The 18,116-nt window shown below is 45.3% G+C and overlaps 2 protein-coding genes, 1 long non-coding RNA gene and 5 other non-coding genes across 14 annotated transcripts; 7 read left to right on the top strand and 1 right to left on the bottom strand.

The window, feature by feature from the left end:
- The first annotated feature begins 287 nt into the window (after positions 1-287).
- LOC112879544 lies at positions 288-2,431 on the top strand. Its single transcript, XR_003226098.1, has 2 exons — positions 288-409; positions 2,152-2,431. It is a non-coding gene; the product is annotated as an uncharacterized LOC112879544 (long non-coding RNA).
- LOC112883648 lies at positions 484-570 on the top strand. Its single transcript, XR_003226902.1, has one exon. It is a non-coding gene; the product is annotated as a small nucleolar RNA SNOR75 (small nucleolar RNA).
- Positions 650-717, top strand: LOC112883662. Its single transcript, XR_003226917.1, has one exon. It is a non-coding gene; the product is annotated as a small nucleolar RNA Z105 (small nucleolar RNA).
- LOC112883647 lies at positions 935-1,022 on the top strand. The gene has a single exon (XR_003226901.1). It is a non-coding gene; the product is annotated as a small nucleolar RNA SNOR75 (small nucleolar RNA).
- On the top strand, positions 1,085-1,152 carry LOC112883661. Its single transcript, XR_003226916.1, has one exon. It is a non-coding gene; the product is annotated as a small nucleolar RNA Z105 (small nucleolar RNA).
- Positions 1,732-1,819, top strand: LOC112883646. Its single transcript, XR_003226900.1, has one exon. It is a non-coding gene; the product is annotated as a small nucleolar RNA SNOR75 (small nucleolar RNA).
- A 992-nt stretch (positions 2,432-3,423) lies between the features above and the next one.
- LOC112880330 lies at positions 3,424-16,202 on the top strand. 7 transcript variants are annotated; one of them, XM_025944883.1, is made up of 17 exons: positions 3,692-4,097; positions 4,772-5,154; positions 5,778-5,977; positions 6,336-6,503; positions 6,680-6,991; positions 7,165-7,323; positions 7,395-7,544; positions 7,647-7,823; positions 8,175-8,309; positions 8,394-9,140; positions 9,252-9,392; positions 9,507-9,685; positions 9,771-9,855; positions 9,927-10,008; positions 10,091-10,166; positions 15,531-15,756; positions 16,067-16,202. In XM_025944883.1, exons 1-12 carry the CDS (start codon positions 3,692-3,694, stop codon positions 9,619-9,621), a joined length of 3,093 nt encoding a protein of 1,030 aa, XP_025800668.1. In that variant the 3' UTR covers positions 9,622-9,685; positions 9,771-9,855; positions 9,927-10,008; positions 10,091-10,166; positions 15,531-15,756; positions 16,067-16,202. The 7 variants fall into 7 exon arrangements, with proteins under 7 accessions (XP_025800666.1, XP_025800668.1, XP_025800673.1 ...); XM_025944888.1 differs by lacking the exon at positions 15,531-15,756 and having other exon boundaries at positions 10,091-10,163; XM_025944882.1 differs by lacking the exon at positions 15,531-15,756.
- On the bottom strand, positions 10,747-13,961 carry LOC112880331 (probable UDP-arabinose 4-epimerase 1). The gene is made up of 10 exons (XM_025944889.1): positions 13,499-13,961; positions 13,268-13,401; positions 12,931-13,044; positions 12,479-12,586; positions 12,269-12,360; positions 12,058-12,199; positions 11,825-11,925; positions 11,620-11,749; positions 11,339-11,483; positions 10,747-11,211 (listed from the first exon to the last, which is right to left on the bottom strand). Exons 1-10 carry the CDS (start codon positions 13,560-13,562, stop codon positions 10,970-10,972), a joined length of 1,272 nt encoding a protein of 423 aa, XP_025800674.1. The 5' UTR covers positions 13,563-13,961; the 3' UTR covers positions 10,747-10,969.
- Positions 16,203-18,116: the final 1,914 nt, after the last annotated feature.

Below are 18,116 nucleotides of genomic sequence, written 5' to 3'. Positions count from 1 at the left end.
TGGGCACATGCAAATTGTTTGAAATAAAAATAAATAAAAACGATGTGGTTTTATGGCACGTTTTATACTAGAAGCATAGAAGTAAACGATTTGAGAGGAGGATTTAGAAGAAGAGCGCAGTGCAATTTTGAGATGGGCTCGTCGTGAAGTGCAAACTTAGAGGCCCACGGATTTTTCTGATGGAGGCCCATGGGTGCTGATGCGCAGCTGAGGATCTGGCCCAGGACTGGCCCTCCAGCGATCCCACCTAGGGTTAGCCCACTGCCTCTATATAGAACCGCGGCGAGAGCTCGCCCAGCCGCCGCTGCTATCGCAACCCTCTCTCAGCCGCCCGCTTCTCCCTCCCACTGGGTGAGAGCGAGAGGAGTCGCGCCGGCGAGCGAGCTCCCCCGCCGCGATGAGGGCCAAGGTGAACCCCTCTCTCTTGAATCCCGCTGCGACCGCTTCTTCGCTAACATGCAGCGCCCTGGTTCGTGGTGTGGTTCTCTGTGATGAGTAAACACAGATGACGAGTCCGATCTAATCCATTCCATTAACCATGGGGACAATCGAGGCATTTGTCTGAGAGAACACACCAATCTTTATGTAGTGATGCTAGTTGTTTTTTCCTGTTCATGTGTTTTTGATCGCTTGCTTTGCCGTTCTTTAGTTGGCATCATGAGGAAAAAAATAGATTGTCCGATCTACTAGATGAAAAATTCCTCCTACTCATTCTGAATGCCTACGTTCTGTCATGTCTTCCTTTTTGGTGAAAAAAAAGTTTACAAGAAAACAGTCGGGCCGATTGTTAGGGTAGTGCAAATGAATCCAAATCTGGCTGTTAGGGCCAATGCAGCATTTCATTTGACTTGAAGAACCCTCCAGTTGGGCTGAATATCCAACCATTTAGATGCTTCTCTTTCGGCAGTAGGCCAAGAAGTGTAATATGCCGTGTTCTCTATGATGATCAAACAAAGATGACGAGTCCGATCTAATCCATTCCATTATACCATGGGGACAATCGAGGCATTTGTCTGAGAGAACGCAGCAATATTTCTGTAGTGTTCCATGTCGTTTCGTTGTTTATTTTCTTTTTGTTCGATAGTTGGCATGATGAGGAAAGTTATTGATTTTCTGATCCACTGGATGAGAAATTCCTCCTACTCATTCTGAATGCCAATGTGTATTTATTATGGGGTGATATATTTGTTTAGAGGATCCACTGTTGCACATCTTAGAGCAGTGCAATTAAAACAAAACTGATTGGTAATGCAATAAGATTCTACTACCTTGCAGTGAGAACAAGTGGAATATGTCGTCTCACATAATAAATAGGTGGCTGAAATGTTGCATGTGATTTGTTGTTGGATGACCTTGGCTTATGGAGGAGCTGCTCCACACTTGCCATCTTTCTTAGTGGCATAGCTAACCCTCACCTCACATATTGTCCAACTCTTGTGTCATTGTTGGCCTACTATGTGTTGTTGGGTATGTCACTGCCTACAACCAGTACTCACCTTGGGGCTTTTGCAGCCCTGGCATCCCTAGGCTGTACCTTGCATCCAAAGGGTGTAGGAACATTGATGTGTCTGAACCAAGTACCTGCTTGCTCTTGGATGTGGTCCTGGAATAGTTGCTTACAGTAGTTGAGCTTTGTTGACCTTGTGTTACCGTAATTGAGCTGCTTATCTGAACTAAATACCTGTGGTGTCTGTTAGTGTTTAAGTTCATGTTTGTTTCCTGGCACTGTGTTCTCTGTGATGAACAAACAAAGATGACGAGTCCGATCTAATCCATTCCATTAAACCATGGGGACAATGGAGGCATTTGTCTGAGAGAACACATGTGCTTTAGCTAGTTTTTCTGTTTTTCATTTGTTTGCTTTTGGTGTTTTTAAGCTGGCATGATGAGGTAAGATATCTAATCTATGTGATTAGAAATACCTAACTTGGTCTTTTTTTTAAGGATTTAGAGCTTGTTTAATGGTTTGGGAGGTGAAGAAGAAACAATTGGTCTGTGTTTCTGACAATCTGTTGATGAAAGAAATTTCCACTTCTGATCCTAGAAATAATATAATCTCGGTAGTAGATGTTGGCGTGACTGTGGAAGTGTCTACTGATTTTTCGTAAGCAACTTATTTGCAGTTTTGCTGATTGTTGGTCTGATATGCAGTGGAAGAAGAAGCGGATGAGGCGGCTCAAGAGGAAGCGCCGAAAGATGAGGCAGAGATCCAAGTAGATTTGCCTCGTCCGTGCTTTGGAGTCTGCAGTTCGGTGGCAATTTACTGATCAATTCTAGTTTTCATTAGTATAAGAAGGGGTTGTGTAATGTATCTGAAACCATTGCGAGCAGCGTGTCTGTTTTGTGATGAATACAATGGTCATCTAAAATTCCGAATATGGTTCCGAGACATTTTTCAGAGAATAATCTTCGCATGGCATGTTTGTTTTTAGGTTGGTAGCTTGTTGGCTAATCTTTACCTGATTCTCTCTGATTCTGTTTCTGATTCTCGCGATGCTTGGCATTATACTAGCTATTTGCGCTCGCTCCAGAGTCAGGATCCTGTATTCGTGCTGTGCCATGGTATTTGTGTGTTAATAAGAAACGGCTCGTTCGCGTTGCTGTGGATATATGGACTTTCGGCCCAATCACAACTCCTAAAAGTGGGCCTGCTAGTCTGCCTATGCTTATTACTAAACTTGTTGAAGAGATGGCATAGAATTTACAATATAGTACTCAGCAGCTTGATCAAACCAAGCTTCCGCAATTTCCGAATCGCCCTGTAAAATGGCCTGTTCTCCTCGGTCGGAATAGGCAGTTCCTTCCCCTAGAACCGTACTTGAGAGTTTCCTACCTCATACGGCTCAGAAATTGCTATCTTAATTTCCCCTATATTAACTGAATTCGATTTCTCAAAAATCAATCCAATTTCTTCTTGGGTTAAGCAGAAGAAGTTAATTACCTAAGTTTCAAACCCTAATATGCCTTTCCATAAGAAAAACTCTATAAAAAATCAGAGAGATATGAATTAGAAATATCTCTCCCCATTTATCTTTATCCTTTATTTCTATGGATCAGACATTTTTTTTCTTCCATACAAAATAAAGGATTTAGTTCATATTCACGAAGCCCTAGATTTTTGGGCCGAGCTGGATTTGAACCAGCGTAGACATATCGTCAACGAATTTACAGTCCGTCCCCATTAACCGCTCGGGCATCGACCCAGGAAGAATTTTTTCTAGGCTTTTTGATAATCTATGATTAACCTCTTTTTATAATACTCCCTACCCTAGGGGAAGTCTCTATGAAAGAGAAGCAAATGAGATGTTTTCATAAAAATTCTCGTAACCGATGCATATGAATTCCCTGCATAGTCCCGTACTGCTCGCTGCGTGCAAGGTTTACCGGCATGTAAACCCTCTCCTCTGGGTAAATGCCTCCTAGTCTCCATATTTTAACCCTTTTGCGCGTATGGATATGGAAACAAAATCATGAGCAGTCTTTGGTTGGTTCCTTCAAAAATCATGAATTGCTGCCCTGTTCTCGCGGACGATTCAAATCCCCCGCACCGCCGCCGCCTCAGCGAGCGGAGCGAGCTCGCAGCCCTAGCCGCCCATCTCCTCCCCAATTGCTGCCCCCCCCCCCCCCCCCCCCTCGCCGCGCCGCGGAACCCTAAACTCCCACTGCCGCTGAATTCCGGGCGAGCGCGGCGATGGACTTCTACTCCGACGACTCGGACCCGGACATCGACGAGGACCTGCGGGAGGACCTCGACGCGCTGCGCCGCTCCTGCATCCTCTCCGGGGCCGACCCGGACGCCGCCGTCGCGCAGGTCTCCTCCGCCTGCCTCGCCGGGCCCTCCACCCCCGCCCTCGCCGCGGCGGGTGGCAATGATGGCCTCTCCTCGGACGACGACGAGGACCTGGCCCTAGTCCGCAGCATCCGCGAGAACCTCCACCGCCTCAACAGGGCCTCGCCAGGCGACGCCGCGGGGGGTGGCGACGCCTCCTCCTCGCCGCGCCCGATCTGCACGTGGCCGCCGTCAGACACGGACGAGGACGAGGACGACCTCGAGACGCTCCGCGCCATCCAGCGCCGCTTCTCGCACTATCACTCCAGTGAGTTTCCCTGCGATCCGCTTCGATCTTGTCTGATTTTGGAATTGGGAAATTGCTACGCGTACGGTCACAGTCAATTGGCTTGTGGGCCTCTATGTGGTGCCAAATCATTTAGCAGTAAATTTCGTGCTAGACAGACACCTGAAACTATGAACGTGACACAATTTTGATGATAACAGACAATGCTCCGAACATTTTGGTCATTAGAAACATGAATAGTTGTCCTCGCTTGAGTTTTATAGTCCTGCTCCGATTTCTCGTGGAGGAATTAAAGAGACCAGTACTAAGTAAATATGAGCATGTTGACTACGTTAGCTTTAGATCATGAACTATGGTATTGGAATGTGCTTCCGGAGTGTGGTGTTGTTCTGATACCTGGGTGAGTTCCTGGGCGTGAGATCAAAACAGTCACTGATTCCATGCTCCTTCTTTTGGAAACCCAAAGACTGGTATATGATAAAAAATTGTATGCAATGTATTACTCATTCTACGGTACATTCCAGAGGATACTCATCACATGCATTTCTATGTCTGTTCTTTTGAAGCTGAGGTATTCTAGTACTAAATTCACAACTCAGCATGTGCAATGTCTCTCTAATTCTTGAATCAGATAAATGCGCACACCACATTTTTGATGAATGGTCCTTATTAAAATTTTTATTTACCTGATGTAGGTACCTCTACCACGTCACCAAAGACCATGAAACCTGAGGCGTCACAGGGAGTGCACAGCGAACTTTTTGCGGACAGGAATGATGACGAGTTTGCTGCACACAAGCAGAATACAAAGGCTCCTAATCGAACTGGGTTCCCAAAAGCTGCGCTATTATTAGTGGATGCTCTAAAGAAGAACAGAGCATGCCAGAAGTTTATTAGAAGAAAATTGATAAACATTGAAGCGAAAATTGAAGAAAATAAGGATCTTGGGGATCGTGTAAAATGTCTTTTGGGTTACCAGTTAAGCTGCCGAAGATCAGCCAGCAGAACTTTAAGCCAGAAGGAGGATCCTCGTGTCAGATTGATTTCTTCTCGGAAACCAACTCGGCTGTCTGAAAAGGTACTGCCATCTGTATATACATCTATGCGTTGGATGTTGCCTGATGCGCATTACTGCATTAGGATATACAAAACACTGCCTTCTATTGTTGTCCCCAATTATTATTCATCCTCCAAAATCTACCCATGGTAAGGTTAGCTTAGACTAAATAATATGAGTTCCTTTTTCCTGTAGTGGCTTCTGTAGGTACCCATGGAATTGCAATTTTATTCAGATAAAATACTCCTCTTAGTCATGTTGGCTAATTTCTTAGGTGTTTCAACTGACAATAAGTAAAATATATATATATATTTGTGATTTTATTTTCATTGCAACTTATTATCATACTTTATCAGTTAGTTTACAAGTAAACTTCATAGATGTGCCAGGTTGAAGTATGCCCTAGTTGTATGTTATCCAAACCACTTTTCCTTTCATAATGAAGAGAATGTTATTCATATCAAAATGAAGAGAATGTTAAACCTTTTAGCTCTTGACCTTGGAAGTTTTGCCTTTCGTACTACGTGGTTCCCATCCTGTGTGCAAGCATTGTAGCATTCAAATGTCTGCCTCATTTTAGTCTTTAGGATTTACTTGAATCATAAAATACACCTACCTATGAAAGATAAATCTATTTGTTGCAGAATAATAACAGAAAGATGCCGGCACTATTTCTTGGGCCAGCTGAGAACCCCCATGTTTCAAAGTATAAAATGGTGCTGGAGCAATTCCCGATGTCATTTAAGAAGCAACCATGGTCAGATGTGGAGAAAGATAAACTTGCCAGAGGAATAAAGCAGCAATATCAAGAAACATTGATTTTGGACTCGCTGAATAATGGAAGGTAATATCAAATTTATTAATTATTGACCCAACAGGACATTTCCTCATCTATTTGGATCATGTAATTTGGTTTGCAAACTATATATTTGTTCAATTTTGTTTGCAATACTTTTCTTATTATGCGTCAAGCACATCGAAGACGAGAAAAAAATTATGATGCTTTAATGCAAGTTATTAATAGTAATCCTTCTGCTCAATAATGTAGCCTGTTAAATAACATTAGTGTGTTCTGTACGTGCATTGGGTTGAATATCTATCAGTAATAACAAAAGGAAATATAGGCTTGTGCCATCCTTGTGATTTGAATGTAATTTTAGTATTTTACTGTGTTTGCTAACGATATAATTGTTGTGCTGCAGTGCCATTGGTGACTTCAGTGCTGTTGATATGGCATATGCACTGACGAATGCTGCTGGTAATTTTGAGGTGACTCCAGAAAGTCTTAGATCGGTACTTCCACTAATAAACTGGGATAAAATTTCTGCTATGTACCTGCCTGGTCGATCTGGTGCTGAATGTGAATCAAGGTACTTTTGTTCTCAATACTTTTCTTTCTTCATGTTTGCTGCATGCTTATCTCTCTCTTCACATCACACTACTGTATGCTTATGATGTGATTTCTGTAATTTCTACAACTTTTATGCATCTTTGTGACAAATGTTCATTCCTAAATAATTCTGATTGTATTTGATATTTTGATCAGGTGGCTAAACTGTGATGATCCATTGATTAACCGTGAAGCCTGGACTGCCCAGGAGGAAACAAAACTTCTACTAATTGTTCAAGAAAAGGGAATGTACAACTGGATTAACATAGCAGTTACATTGGGCACTTACCGGACTCCTTTCCAATGTCTTGTTCGTTATCAACGAAGTCTTAATCCCCACATAATGAACAAGGCTTGGACAAAAGAGGAGGATCTTCAACTTCAAGCTGCTGTTGAGACCTTTGGTGAGAAGTGGCAACTTGTATCAGCTAGCCTCGATGGTCGCACTGGCAATCAGTGCTCTAATAGGTAACGTGTAATTCTTTGCCCCTTCCGTTCTTAACTGGTTTTTGCCAATGCTATTTAGTTTGTTTCTATCACAGTAGTGATACTGCTTTCAATGATCAGGTTTATCTTTTGCTTTCATTCATCTGTGTTTTTTTTCTTGGTAATATGTTTACATTTGACTCTTGTCACTCTAGGTGGAGGAAAACCTTGCACCCTACAAGGACAAGAGTGGGAAGATGGCATATGGATGAGGACAAACGCCTCATGGTTTCTGTTAAGCTAATTGGATCTGGCAGCTGGAGTAGGATTGCTCCGTTTATTCCTGGCCGCACACAAACGCAATGCCATGAGAGGTAATATTGTGGTCTCAACATTTTAGCTCAAAGTTTGATAGTGATGCTAGTTATTTATGCTTTTGAAACAGGTGGTGTAATATTCTTGATCCAAATATAGATCTTGGGAAATGGCGGCCTGAGGAAGATTCGAAGTTATTGGCTGCAGTATCTGAGTTTGGGCCTTGCTGGTCCAAGATTGCTATGATGATTCCTGGCCGTAATGATAATATGTGCTCTAGGTAAAGCTAACTTCTTTTCTCATTTAGCATGTTACCATCTGTAATATGTTTCATAAATAGGAGAAACTTCCTTGCTAATAGCTTCTTTGTTGTCATCTGCAGACGATGGAATAAACTTTGTAAACATCAGCTGCCTGCAGTTAAAGCTGCCATTCAACTAAAGAAATCTGTTTTTCAAACCAATTTTGTTGATAGAGCAAAAGAGCGGCCTGCAATTGCCCCCAGCGACCTAATAGCACTTGTGCAATCGAAAGATGACGGATCTGGAGAGAACACAAGGTAATCTTGTTGCAAATTTCTATATAGCAGTTGTGTACTTTGTATTTCATTAAGATCTGCTTACTTTCATATACCTCTTCTTCATTAATCTCAATTATAGTCAAGGATACCCCATCAGTGTAATTGTGTATTTTGTATTTCATTAAGATCTGTGTATATTATCTTCTTCATTAATCCCAATTTATTGTTGAGGATGGTCTGTCGGACCAAAGTCTTCATTTTTTATGAATTCATCTGTATCTGATAGCTTAATACTGATATCAATTACAATACCACATTAAGCTCAAGGAGGAACATTACAAAGCTTGACACAAGCTTGCTCACTAGTTTGTCCCGCATTTGTTTTTGCAGAGATAGATCCAGAAAGCAAACCAAAGAAAACCTAGCTGTGTCCAACATTGTCACCAGTTCAACTGCTCCTGATTTTGTTGCTCCTGATACTGTTTCAAACACAATTTCAAGAAGACCAAGGAGGAAATCAACAGGGTATGTCAGGAAGCTTGACTTGATTCAAGAATGAATTCTATCATTATGCTTGCTCACTATTTTGTGCCACACTTGCTATTGCAGACAAAAATCGAAAAAGCAAACTGAAGAGAATGTTGCTGTGCCTGATGGTCTCAACGGTTTATCTAGTGGCTGTAGCAGATCCAGAAAGAGGAAATCTACTACTGGAAGCAATGCAGCTGTACAAAAGAGAATGAGGGGATCTATCTCTCTGGACAATGAGGCTGTTCCGATTGAATTGAGGGGCACTGACAGCGCTAATAATGCGGTAGGAACAAATAGAATAATGGACCCTGTGTCCGTTGGTGAAGAGGGAGTAGTCCAAAAGAGAACCAGCCCTTCGAAACCTGCTAGAGGTAACTCAGCTGAACAGAAGATAATGACGGGATCTATCCCTGTGGGTATTGAGGCTGTTCCAATTGAACTAAGAGGAACTGTCAGCACTAATAATGAAGTAGGAACAAATACAATGATGGATCCTGTGTCTATTGGTGATGGAGGAGTAGTCAAAAAGAGAACGACGCGTTCAAAACCTGCTGGCAGTGAGGGGGCTACCAGAAAGAGGAGGTGCTCTATCAGCGCCGATAATGAGGCAGGAACGAATATGATGAGGGACCCTGTCTCTGGTGAAGAGGGAGTAGTCAAAAAGAGAATGAGGCGCTCAAAACCTGTTGGCAATTACGGGGCTGCCAGAAAAACAATGAGGGCCTCTGTCCCTGTTGGTGATGAAGGCGTAGTCAAAAAGAGGACGGGTTCTGTCACCACTGAAAATCATGGCGGTGTGACGAAAAGGAAGAGAGCACCATCAAGGTGGCATTTCCATGCAACTGTTTGCATGTAGATAATCTGTGATACCATTTACATTCCATTTTTTTTCAGAGTTCACGAAACATTAAGAGTGTGCTTTTCATCTTTTTTCAGGAGGAAATCAGCTGGAGATAATTTGACGGCAGAGGATGTGGCGAAAGCTTCCCCTGAGTTGGGCCTTCCTAGTACACGTTCTGAAGAAAGAGTTGTTGATGCTGGAAATATAGATAAAGGGAGAAGAAAGTCAACCCCAAGGTATGCCACTCTACTTTGTCATTTGTCTTTTTTCATGTTTTGGTGCATGTATACAACATTGAAGGTGATGGTTGATGTTGCTTCCTATATTTCTTTTGCCCCCTTTGTGTACAGACCCAAGCAGATAGATATGTCTGAAGGGGATGCTGATAAACACTCTCCATCCACACGACTTGCCAATTGCCTGTCGTTTGCCCGTATGAAAGGAACCGACAGGAACAGAAGATAATTGAAGTTGATGTATAATATTGACGAGAATTGCTGCTGTGAAAAGACCTTAATGTGACATTTCGGTACGGGCTTTGCCTTCTTTTGGAAACTGTTACTCTTTCTGCTGCTCTATAGTAGTGACATATTTTCTTGCTTTTGTGGCTGCAGAAAGCAACGCTTGAAAGGGTTTAGTTTCTCAATGAAGATGATTTCCCTGTGGGGATTACAATCAGTATACGTGGAATGCCCAAAGGTGTAGTTAAATGTCATCTAGCAGTGTTCAGGTTCAAGTGAGGAAAAATGTTCTTACCGTGCTCTCTTCAGGATGGTGCCCATAAGCTGGAGTGTCATCAGGCACACATTGCCTTTTATTTGTGCAGCTCTGTAGCAGATTCCTTTGCGCAAGGTCTCTTTTAACTACCAGGAGGACATCTATTATAATGAGCTGTTTTCGCGGATGCATTACCGTGCTGCTTGCTCTTGTGCAGGAGTCTTGTTCGCAACAGAACCAGTGGTCCCTGGATGTGATCAGTCGATGCCAAACTGGTACTCCGTACACAGGTAGTTGTAACCTGTAAGTGCTTGCAAAAAGTATCACATAAGATTGGCTTGAACTTGACGTTTTTGATAGATGCGTGCTGTCCTAAATATATGCGTGATACGTTACTAGCGTAGTTGGGAAACTCAGATCGTATGACACTGTCATTGGACTGTTGGGAGGCCCGGCAAGTCGTTTCCAGTTGGTACTCGACGCTTAGTGCGTTAGTTGCGGTTCATTGATTCGCTTGTGTAATGAATGAGCGTTTGGCGATAGCCAATATTGTCCAAGACGTTCATGAACATATGAAGCCGGTGCTTGTGTATTGGTGTGTGCTGGCCGGATGACCACTGCCTGAAATTGTCGTCAACATTGACCACATATGAAGTCGGTGCGAGTGTCTTGTGCGTATGCTTGAAACAGCATATTTTGCCGCACTTGACGATAAAAACTGTACGGGTACGGGGATACTTCGGTGCTTGTCTCCCACCATGGTTGACAATTACTAGCAAGTGCATGGTGGCAGCAAAAGTAGCTACTAGCAAGTGATGCATTGGCTGAAAACTAGAACCTAACCCCTACATCGAGTTCATCCCACAAACAAGCTTATTGGACTTTTGTTATATAACTTATAATGAATTTGTATTATGCTATTACAATGATCAGCTAAGGCCTTCAATAAATATGAACCCTCAAGAATAGAACGAATGACCATGAGCACTATGTATATATAAACCGCCATATGTGAGTGAGCAACTACGGGCCCTCAAGGAGAAGTCTAATAATAATTTCGGCCAGCTGGTTGCTTGCTAGGAGGCAACCATCATCTTCACAAAATCATGGCCTGGGGTGGCTCGTAACCACTCCGGTGCGCCTTCTGCCATGTCCACGCCACCCTGAGGCTCTCGTGGAGGTCAATGTGCTGCGCCGTCCAGTTCAGTTCCCGGTTGATCTTAGCGGGGTCGCTGTACACCTCAGCATAGTCGCCTGGCCTGCGGGGGAAGTAGTCGACCTTGATATCGACTCCGGTCGCCTTCTTGCAGGCTTCAACAAACTCCTTTACTGACCGACCTGACCAATCAAACCAGATGAATGTGTTAGTTCAGCTAATGTCCTAAGCTGTGACAGACAATATGCCAGTGTGGTCTTCGGTTTCTTTGTTTTTTCATCAGAAAGTACTGATCTGAGGATATATGACCTTTTCCTGTGCCAACATTGTATATGCCAACTCTGCCTCTTTCTGCCTTGTTGAGTGCCTTAACATGGGCGTTGACCAGGTCAGTGACATCAATGTAATCCCTTACACAAGTGCCATCAGGAGTTTCGTAGTCAGTACCCTTAACCTGCAGCGGCAAGTGATATTAATCAATGATTTACTATAAGCTAGTGAACACAAAATATGCCTAAAAGGCAAAAGATAGTAAGATACTGCTTTCAGACAAGAATTGCGCAACAGATAGCAATGGTTAGTCGACGCACCTTCAAACCTGGGATTATACCCAGTGCTGCATCGAAGCATGCACCTGATATACGGCCATGCTCACGCAATTCAGGTCTAGGAGCCTCACCCAGCCTCCCTTCCGGGTCAGAGCCAATGACATTGAAGTATCTAGTATTGTAAGGTCACTCGTTAGTAAACTAGCAATCAGATGATGTCTAGAAAAAGATACTTAACTGTGCCAACCTTAGAATCATGACAGCCATATCTGCTTTCTTGGACTTTGAGAAATCCAAAATGATGTCCTCTGCCATCTTCTTGGCCTTGCCATATGGGTTGATCGGAAACTGCACAAAATAATTTAGCTCAGAACTGGAGAGGAAAACTTTGCAAATTTCTCACCTTTCTGTTTATGCCATCTTAAAAAAACCTGCAACTTATTTTGCAAAGAACTAAAAATTGCAGAAGCAACAGCTGACCTGGGGAGTTTCTTCAGTGATAGGCATCTTCTCAGGTTCTCCATAAGTAGCACATGTGCTAGAGTAGATCAGAGTTTTCACATTGTGTGTTGCCATAGCTTCCAGTACCACTAAAGTGTTTGCAGTGATGTTGTGGTAGTACCTGTAAGAAGTGTTTCAGTACATGTGCAGGTAGGAAAGTTGACTGACAAGACAAGTAACATTCTAGTACCTCAGAGGTTCAAGTGTGCTCTCTCCAACATAAGCGACAGCAGCAAAGTGCATGACAGCATCAAATGCATTCTCTGCAAATATTCTGTTAACCTGAGACTTATGTTAAGGAATCATATCTTGAAAGCAATGTACCGTCATGCCGGGCACATTTCAAATGCAGAGAAATATCCCATTATTAATCACAAAGATTATTAACATATTAGGATACTGCTTTCGGGTCTCCTAGATCAGCTTGTATGAACTGCAACCGCCCAGGCTCTGGAAACAAGTTCTGAAGAACCTTGATGGCCCCAATATTTCCTCTTGAAAGATTGTCCTAGAGGGAGAGACCAAAGGTTTGTAAGCTGTCCTAGGCCCCGTTTAGATGCATTGCAAATGTTATAATTTTTACACTCTCTCTCCATCACATCAATTTTGGGACACATGCATGGAGCAGTAAATGTATGTAAAAAAATAACTAATTGCACAGTTTAATTGTACATCACGAGACGAATCTTTTAAGCCTAGTTAGACCATAATTAGATAAAATTTGTCAAATACAAACGAAAACGCTACAGTAGCAAAAAGTTCCAAATGTTATACAAACTTGCGATCTAAACAAGGCCCTAATGATGCTGGATTCGTGCTAGAAACAACAATGCAAAGTTCTGAGGAAAGTACCACTATGGTGACTCTGAAGGAGTCCTTGAGCAACCGGAGAGCAGCGTGCGAACCGATGTAGCCGGCGCCACCAGTCACCAGCACGTGTGTGACCCCAGGTTGATGGATGGAGAACTGAGCACATGACAAGAGTGAAGATCCTAACGTCAGCCACTTGAAGTGTCAGTGACAAGATAATCAGTTACTATAGCACTTGTAGTACAAAATGGTTGTACTGCCCATAATAGTTCACCGTTGACCTGATTATCCCCCCAATTCAGCCGGATCCAAAGCACAGTGCATAGTGGTGAAAGAGGAGTAGCAGTAGAAAGAAGAGGTACTCATGTATATATATTACCACGCTGGGGGCGGCCCTCCTGTGGCATGGCGGCTGGGTGAGCATGAGGACGCACATGGCGGTGAGGAGCGCGGCCATGACGAGCTTGCTGAGGTAGCGCGGCCTGCGCTTGGGGTCGGAGAAGTCCACCATTTCTGCAGTGCAGGCAGGGAGGAGGAGCCGCCGGGCGGGTTCAGCAAACATGTAACATCTGCAGCGGTTTTTCGCCTCAATTGTAAGGAGGAAAGGGACCTGAGAAGGACCAAGATCTGGGCGGCGGCCTCTGCTGCGGCCTGCTCCGGTTGGTGGGCAGCATCTGCGGCGGCGGCCTCTCCTCAGGGCAGGAGAGATGAGAACCCCGCCGGGTGGAGCACCGTGCAGACCCGCGGCAGATCCAGGCCGGCGAGGGGAGGAGTGGAGGGAGGCGGCGACAGGCCACGAGGGAGCTACGCTTTACAGCCTCTGCGGGAGGGGAAGGAAAGCTAAGCGGGGCGGGCGGTCGCGCGCGGCGGCCCCCCTCCGGAATCGCGGGACGGGGACACGCGGAAGCCGCCAAGAAAAGGTCGCCGCGCCGCGCGCCTTCCTTCCTATGGTGGTGGCGGGCGGCCTGCTGGGTGGAGGGAGAGGAAAGGCGCGGTGCGGCGGGGGCTGCCTGGTGGAATGGCGGGTGATTGCTGCGGAGGAGGAGAGTGTCGTTGGGAGCGGCCACCTACCGAACAAAGCGATACCGCAGCGTGTTCTGTTTTACAGGCTCGTGCTAAAATAAATTAGAAGAAGCTGTTTGTCTTATAAGCTCGTGCTAAAATAAATTAAAAACTAGACGAAACTTGTTTTTCTACTTTACCAGCTTCAGCTTCACCTGTTCTGGGTGCAAGGTACACCAAGCGAGATCCTACACTGCCTCGCTCAGTGGTCCCCGCACTCCCAATCTTGTCCTCGTCCGCCTTGCCTGTCGCTGGCTCGCTGCGTACGAGTTCCAGTTCCAACGGGAGGGGGAGGGCGAGGAAGCTGTGCACACGCGGGTCGTCGGCGGTCGACCCGAGCGGATGATGGGGTGACCTGCGCGTGACGTGCCCGGTAGCCGAGGAAGCCACGTAGACCGCGCCGGACACGGTTTCCTCATCCATCCACGCGCCATCTTCCTCTGCCGGACACTACGGCTGCCTAACCCTAGTCTGCACCTTTTGCTGGTGCGGAAAATCACCTCCGCACCTCCAGCATCAAAAGCGAAGAATCCTTCCTCCAAGTGTCATTGCCAACATACCGTGCCTAAAGTTTCATCAAATCACTGTCACTGCTATCGTTGGCACATCAAATCCGAGAGCTCTGCAAGATCCTCCGTCAGAACTAGAACGGACAAACTGAGTCAGTGCACTACGTCACTAAGCAGTTATTTGTCACTCCGATGTCGACGAGCCACCAGCAGAACCTGCGCCACCGACCGACATCCTTTCCTCTTCTCTCCATGTGGTACACAGCTAGCGATACAATTAATAACTATATTACTCGTGTGTACAATTAAAATAACAAAGTGTATATATTAAATAAAGACAAGTAAAGGTGGCCGACAACGAGTAGGATGGAGAGCAAGAAGCATATATATGCATGTATAGGCGCTAATATTAAGGGTCATGCGCACGGGTGGTAGTCCACGGGTCGCAGAAGGTTTTGATGACAGTGGCCCACCGCCGCCGTGCCATCAAGGTAGGGGAGGGGAGGGGCGAGGGGTAGAGCGGCGGCCGGTGAGGTCACCGGCGGTTGGGGTGGTAGTTGAGGTGGCGGGACTAGAGTTTCGAGTTGTCGGGCTTCCAATTACTTGTGGCTCTAGAGAGGGGAGGTCGCCGGCGGCGGTGGTCTGGCTGTGGTGACGGTTCGGTCAACGGTGCGGGAGCACTGCCGGCCCAGCGAGATTAGATCTTCGATGGGCGGTGGCCGGTGACGAGATATGAAGATGGCTGGATCCAAGACCGACGGTATGATGATGGATGGGTGCCGGCCGGGGCTATGGACGAGGATGTAGGAGAAGAAGACGAGGGGAGGCCGGGCCGGCCCAAGGCGGGGGAGGCTGGGAGCTTTCTACCATAGTTCTGCACCTAGTCACACATGCAACCGCTAATAGCCCCTGCATGGGCGCCTCCTGTCCAGACAGATCATAATCGCATGTGCGTGCAACCAGTGAAAAAGGGACGACGACGCATTTTATTGTTTATCGTGTGTTTCCCGTTGATTGTCCGCCGACGATAAAAATGATTAGTACTATTGATGTGCGGGGGCCTGCTGTCAGTGGCTGGCAAAGCGGAGGCGTCACGTGCGATTCCACGCGCTCATGCTCCGCCGCCGATGATTGCGATGAGAGTGTAATCTGGCCTGGCCCAGCTGCAACTCTCGGTCAGGCCGGTTGATGCGGTCAGTGGGCCAGAGCATCAGCTGCGGGAAACCCAGCCCATGGGCTACTACAGGAGTCTAGTCGGCGCAAGTTGGCCGCCCCACGCCACGCCGCAGCAAGTCTGGTGGGTACTACAATTTTTTCTTATCGCTCTGAATATTTTTCCAACTTGTTTTATTTTTTTAGCCTCTAACTAAGAGAGTTAAAAGTAGGGGTAAACGGTGCCTTCTTTTTCAAAAAGTAAAGACAAATTCGCACGGTCGAAAAAATAGTGGTAAAATTGCAATTTGACTTCGAAACATGAGCAAGAATGCTAAAACCTTTTTTTCTTTCTTTGATGTTGCAGCAGTGCAGCATTAATTCTTGTTGATCAGGCAAATTTTCCACATGTATTACCCATCGGCTAATCAATTAACAACACACCACCATTTCAGGTCTCTCGGCTATAGGGTCTTGGTGAGGCAAGAAGGCTGGGGAATGGGGAAGAAGAAGAATGGCTTCGGCGTTGGCGGCTGCTGGAGGTAGAAAATGGAGGACGGCCATTGCACATATATTTGTCTAATGGCAAAAGGAAAAAGTCGGGCTCCATGAACTCGGATAGGTAATAAAAAACACCGAGTGTCGTGTAGAGAAACCATTCGTCTAGCTTCTATCGGACGATGAACTACGATCTACAGTTCTACACACACACCCCACTAAACATGCTGTTACCACTTTATGTACCACGAGTGCACGTATACTACCCCATGCACAGTCAAATGGCAGGCAGGCAGGTCCAACAGCTAGGTGGTACCATTCTACTAGTACTACGAAATAAAGTACCTCCCTGCATGCATGCCACCCTTGTCCGGACCCCTACCTACGCGATCGAGAAATGATGATTCACCTTCTTAGGCCTCCTCCAGCGGGGTGGCGAAATCACCGGTAGTAGACGAAGGAGAGAGAGCAGCACACGCAGGCAGACATCTCGGTTGAGGTGCAGTGAGAAGAGGAACTTTTAAATCCGTTCGAGATCAGCGACTAACGTAGCGCTAGCGAGCTCTTTTTTAACTGTTCATCGATTTGAATATTATTTCTACTGGCGATGTCGCCAGCCGTTGGAGGAAGCCTTAGGCCATCTCCAGTGGGAATAAAAGTGATGCATCGTCCTCCATGGGCTCTGCAGGAGTCGAATCATTTGTTGAAGAAACTCGAATCACGGAGGAGAGAGAAGAGTCGATGCAAAGATATGCATCGATTCATAGCCACCGAAAAATTGAAAATTTAGAATGACAGTGCTCAAGAGCACTTGCGGACGTGCAACAGAGGAAAGGGGAGGGAATCTTTCGGTTGTTGGTTCCACACGCCATTGGAGAATGCTGGCTCGATTTTTGGATGAATCAACTCACTGCTGTGGATGCTCTTAGAATCTTTAGCTACTACACTGATATAGCTCCGGGATGGGCTTACTAGCAAACTGATAGATTGTCGGCGTCATATCGCCAGCCAGCAGTGACGTCGTCCTACCTCGCACCTTTTCGGAACCCGACAATCTTGACCACACTTTTTGTCCACAAGAGCTTAACACGCCCTGTGAAGTTTGAGGTAACGTGGTTGCCTGTATCCGCAGCGTCACGGTTGCATGTTTATGTTTATATAGGAGGCAATAGTCGATACAATTATAAGAGAGGAGTTGTACTCATATATATCTCGGTTACAAATTTGTAGAGCAATTTATTCTATCTCTAATTCTATCCGAGCCATGTAGAGTCCAAGCATCTTGGAGTTTGTTATATGATTGTTACACGATGATAATTCTAATAGCCTCGCTCAATCTAAACTTCTCTTCATTTTGAGATTTAGATTGACCTTGAAATCTTCTAGATTTGCCACTAGTAATGCTTTTGTAAACCCGTCAGCAACTAGATCCTTGGAAGGTATGAGCCAAACTTGGAGCTTCTTCTTTGTGACACGCTCTCACACAAAATGAAAGTCTATTTCAATGTGCTTTGGTGGTGCATGGAACACTGGATTAGCTGATGCACCTAAATTGTCACACCAAAGAACCGGCGGCTGATTCAAGTGTACACCTAATTCCGCGAGCAGAGACTCGAGCCAAATAAGTTCTGCAGTTGCATTGGCCATTGATTTATACTCAGCCTCAGTAGAAGAACGAGAAACTGTTGCTTGCTTCCTAGCACTCCAAGAGATTAGATTTGGACCAAGAAAAACTGCAAAACCACCCGTAGATCTTCGATCATCAACACTACCAGCCCAATCCGCATTAGAGAAGGCACTTAATGCATTTGACCGAGACTTAGTGATGTTCAGCCCAACATCCAATGCATTTTTGACATATCTCAAGATCCTCTTGACATCTGTCCAATGAGTAGTGGTTGGCGCTCGGATGTAGATGAGCGAAGGGAAAATGATTCTCATCAAATACGACATCCCTTAAAATATATATTCGTCCTGATTTAGCATCTAAGCACTTAAAGTCCCTGT

The sequence above is a fragment of the Panicum hallii genome, chromosome 2 (genome assembly GCF_002211085.1).
Source record: "Panicum hallii strain FIL2 chromosome 2, PHallii_v3.1, whole genome shotgun sequence".
NCBI lineage: Eukaryota > Viridiplantae > Streptophyta > Magnoliopsida > Poales > Poaceae > Panicum > Panicum hallii.
Note: the sequence above shows the minus strand (reverse complement) of the source record. Positions and strands in the feature narration are given on the sequence as shown.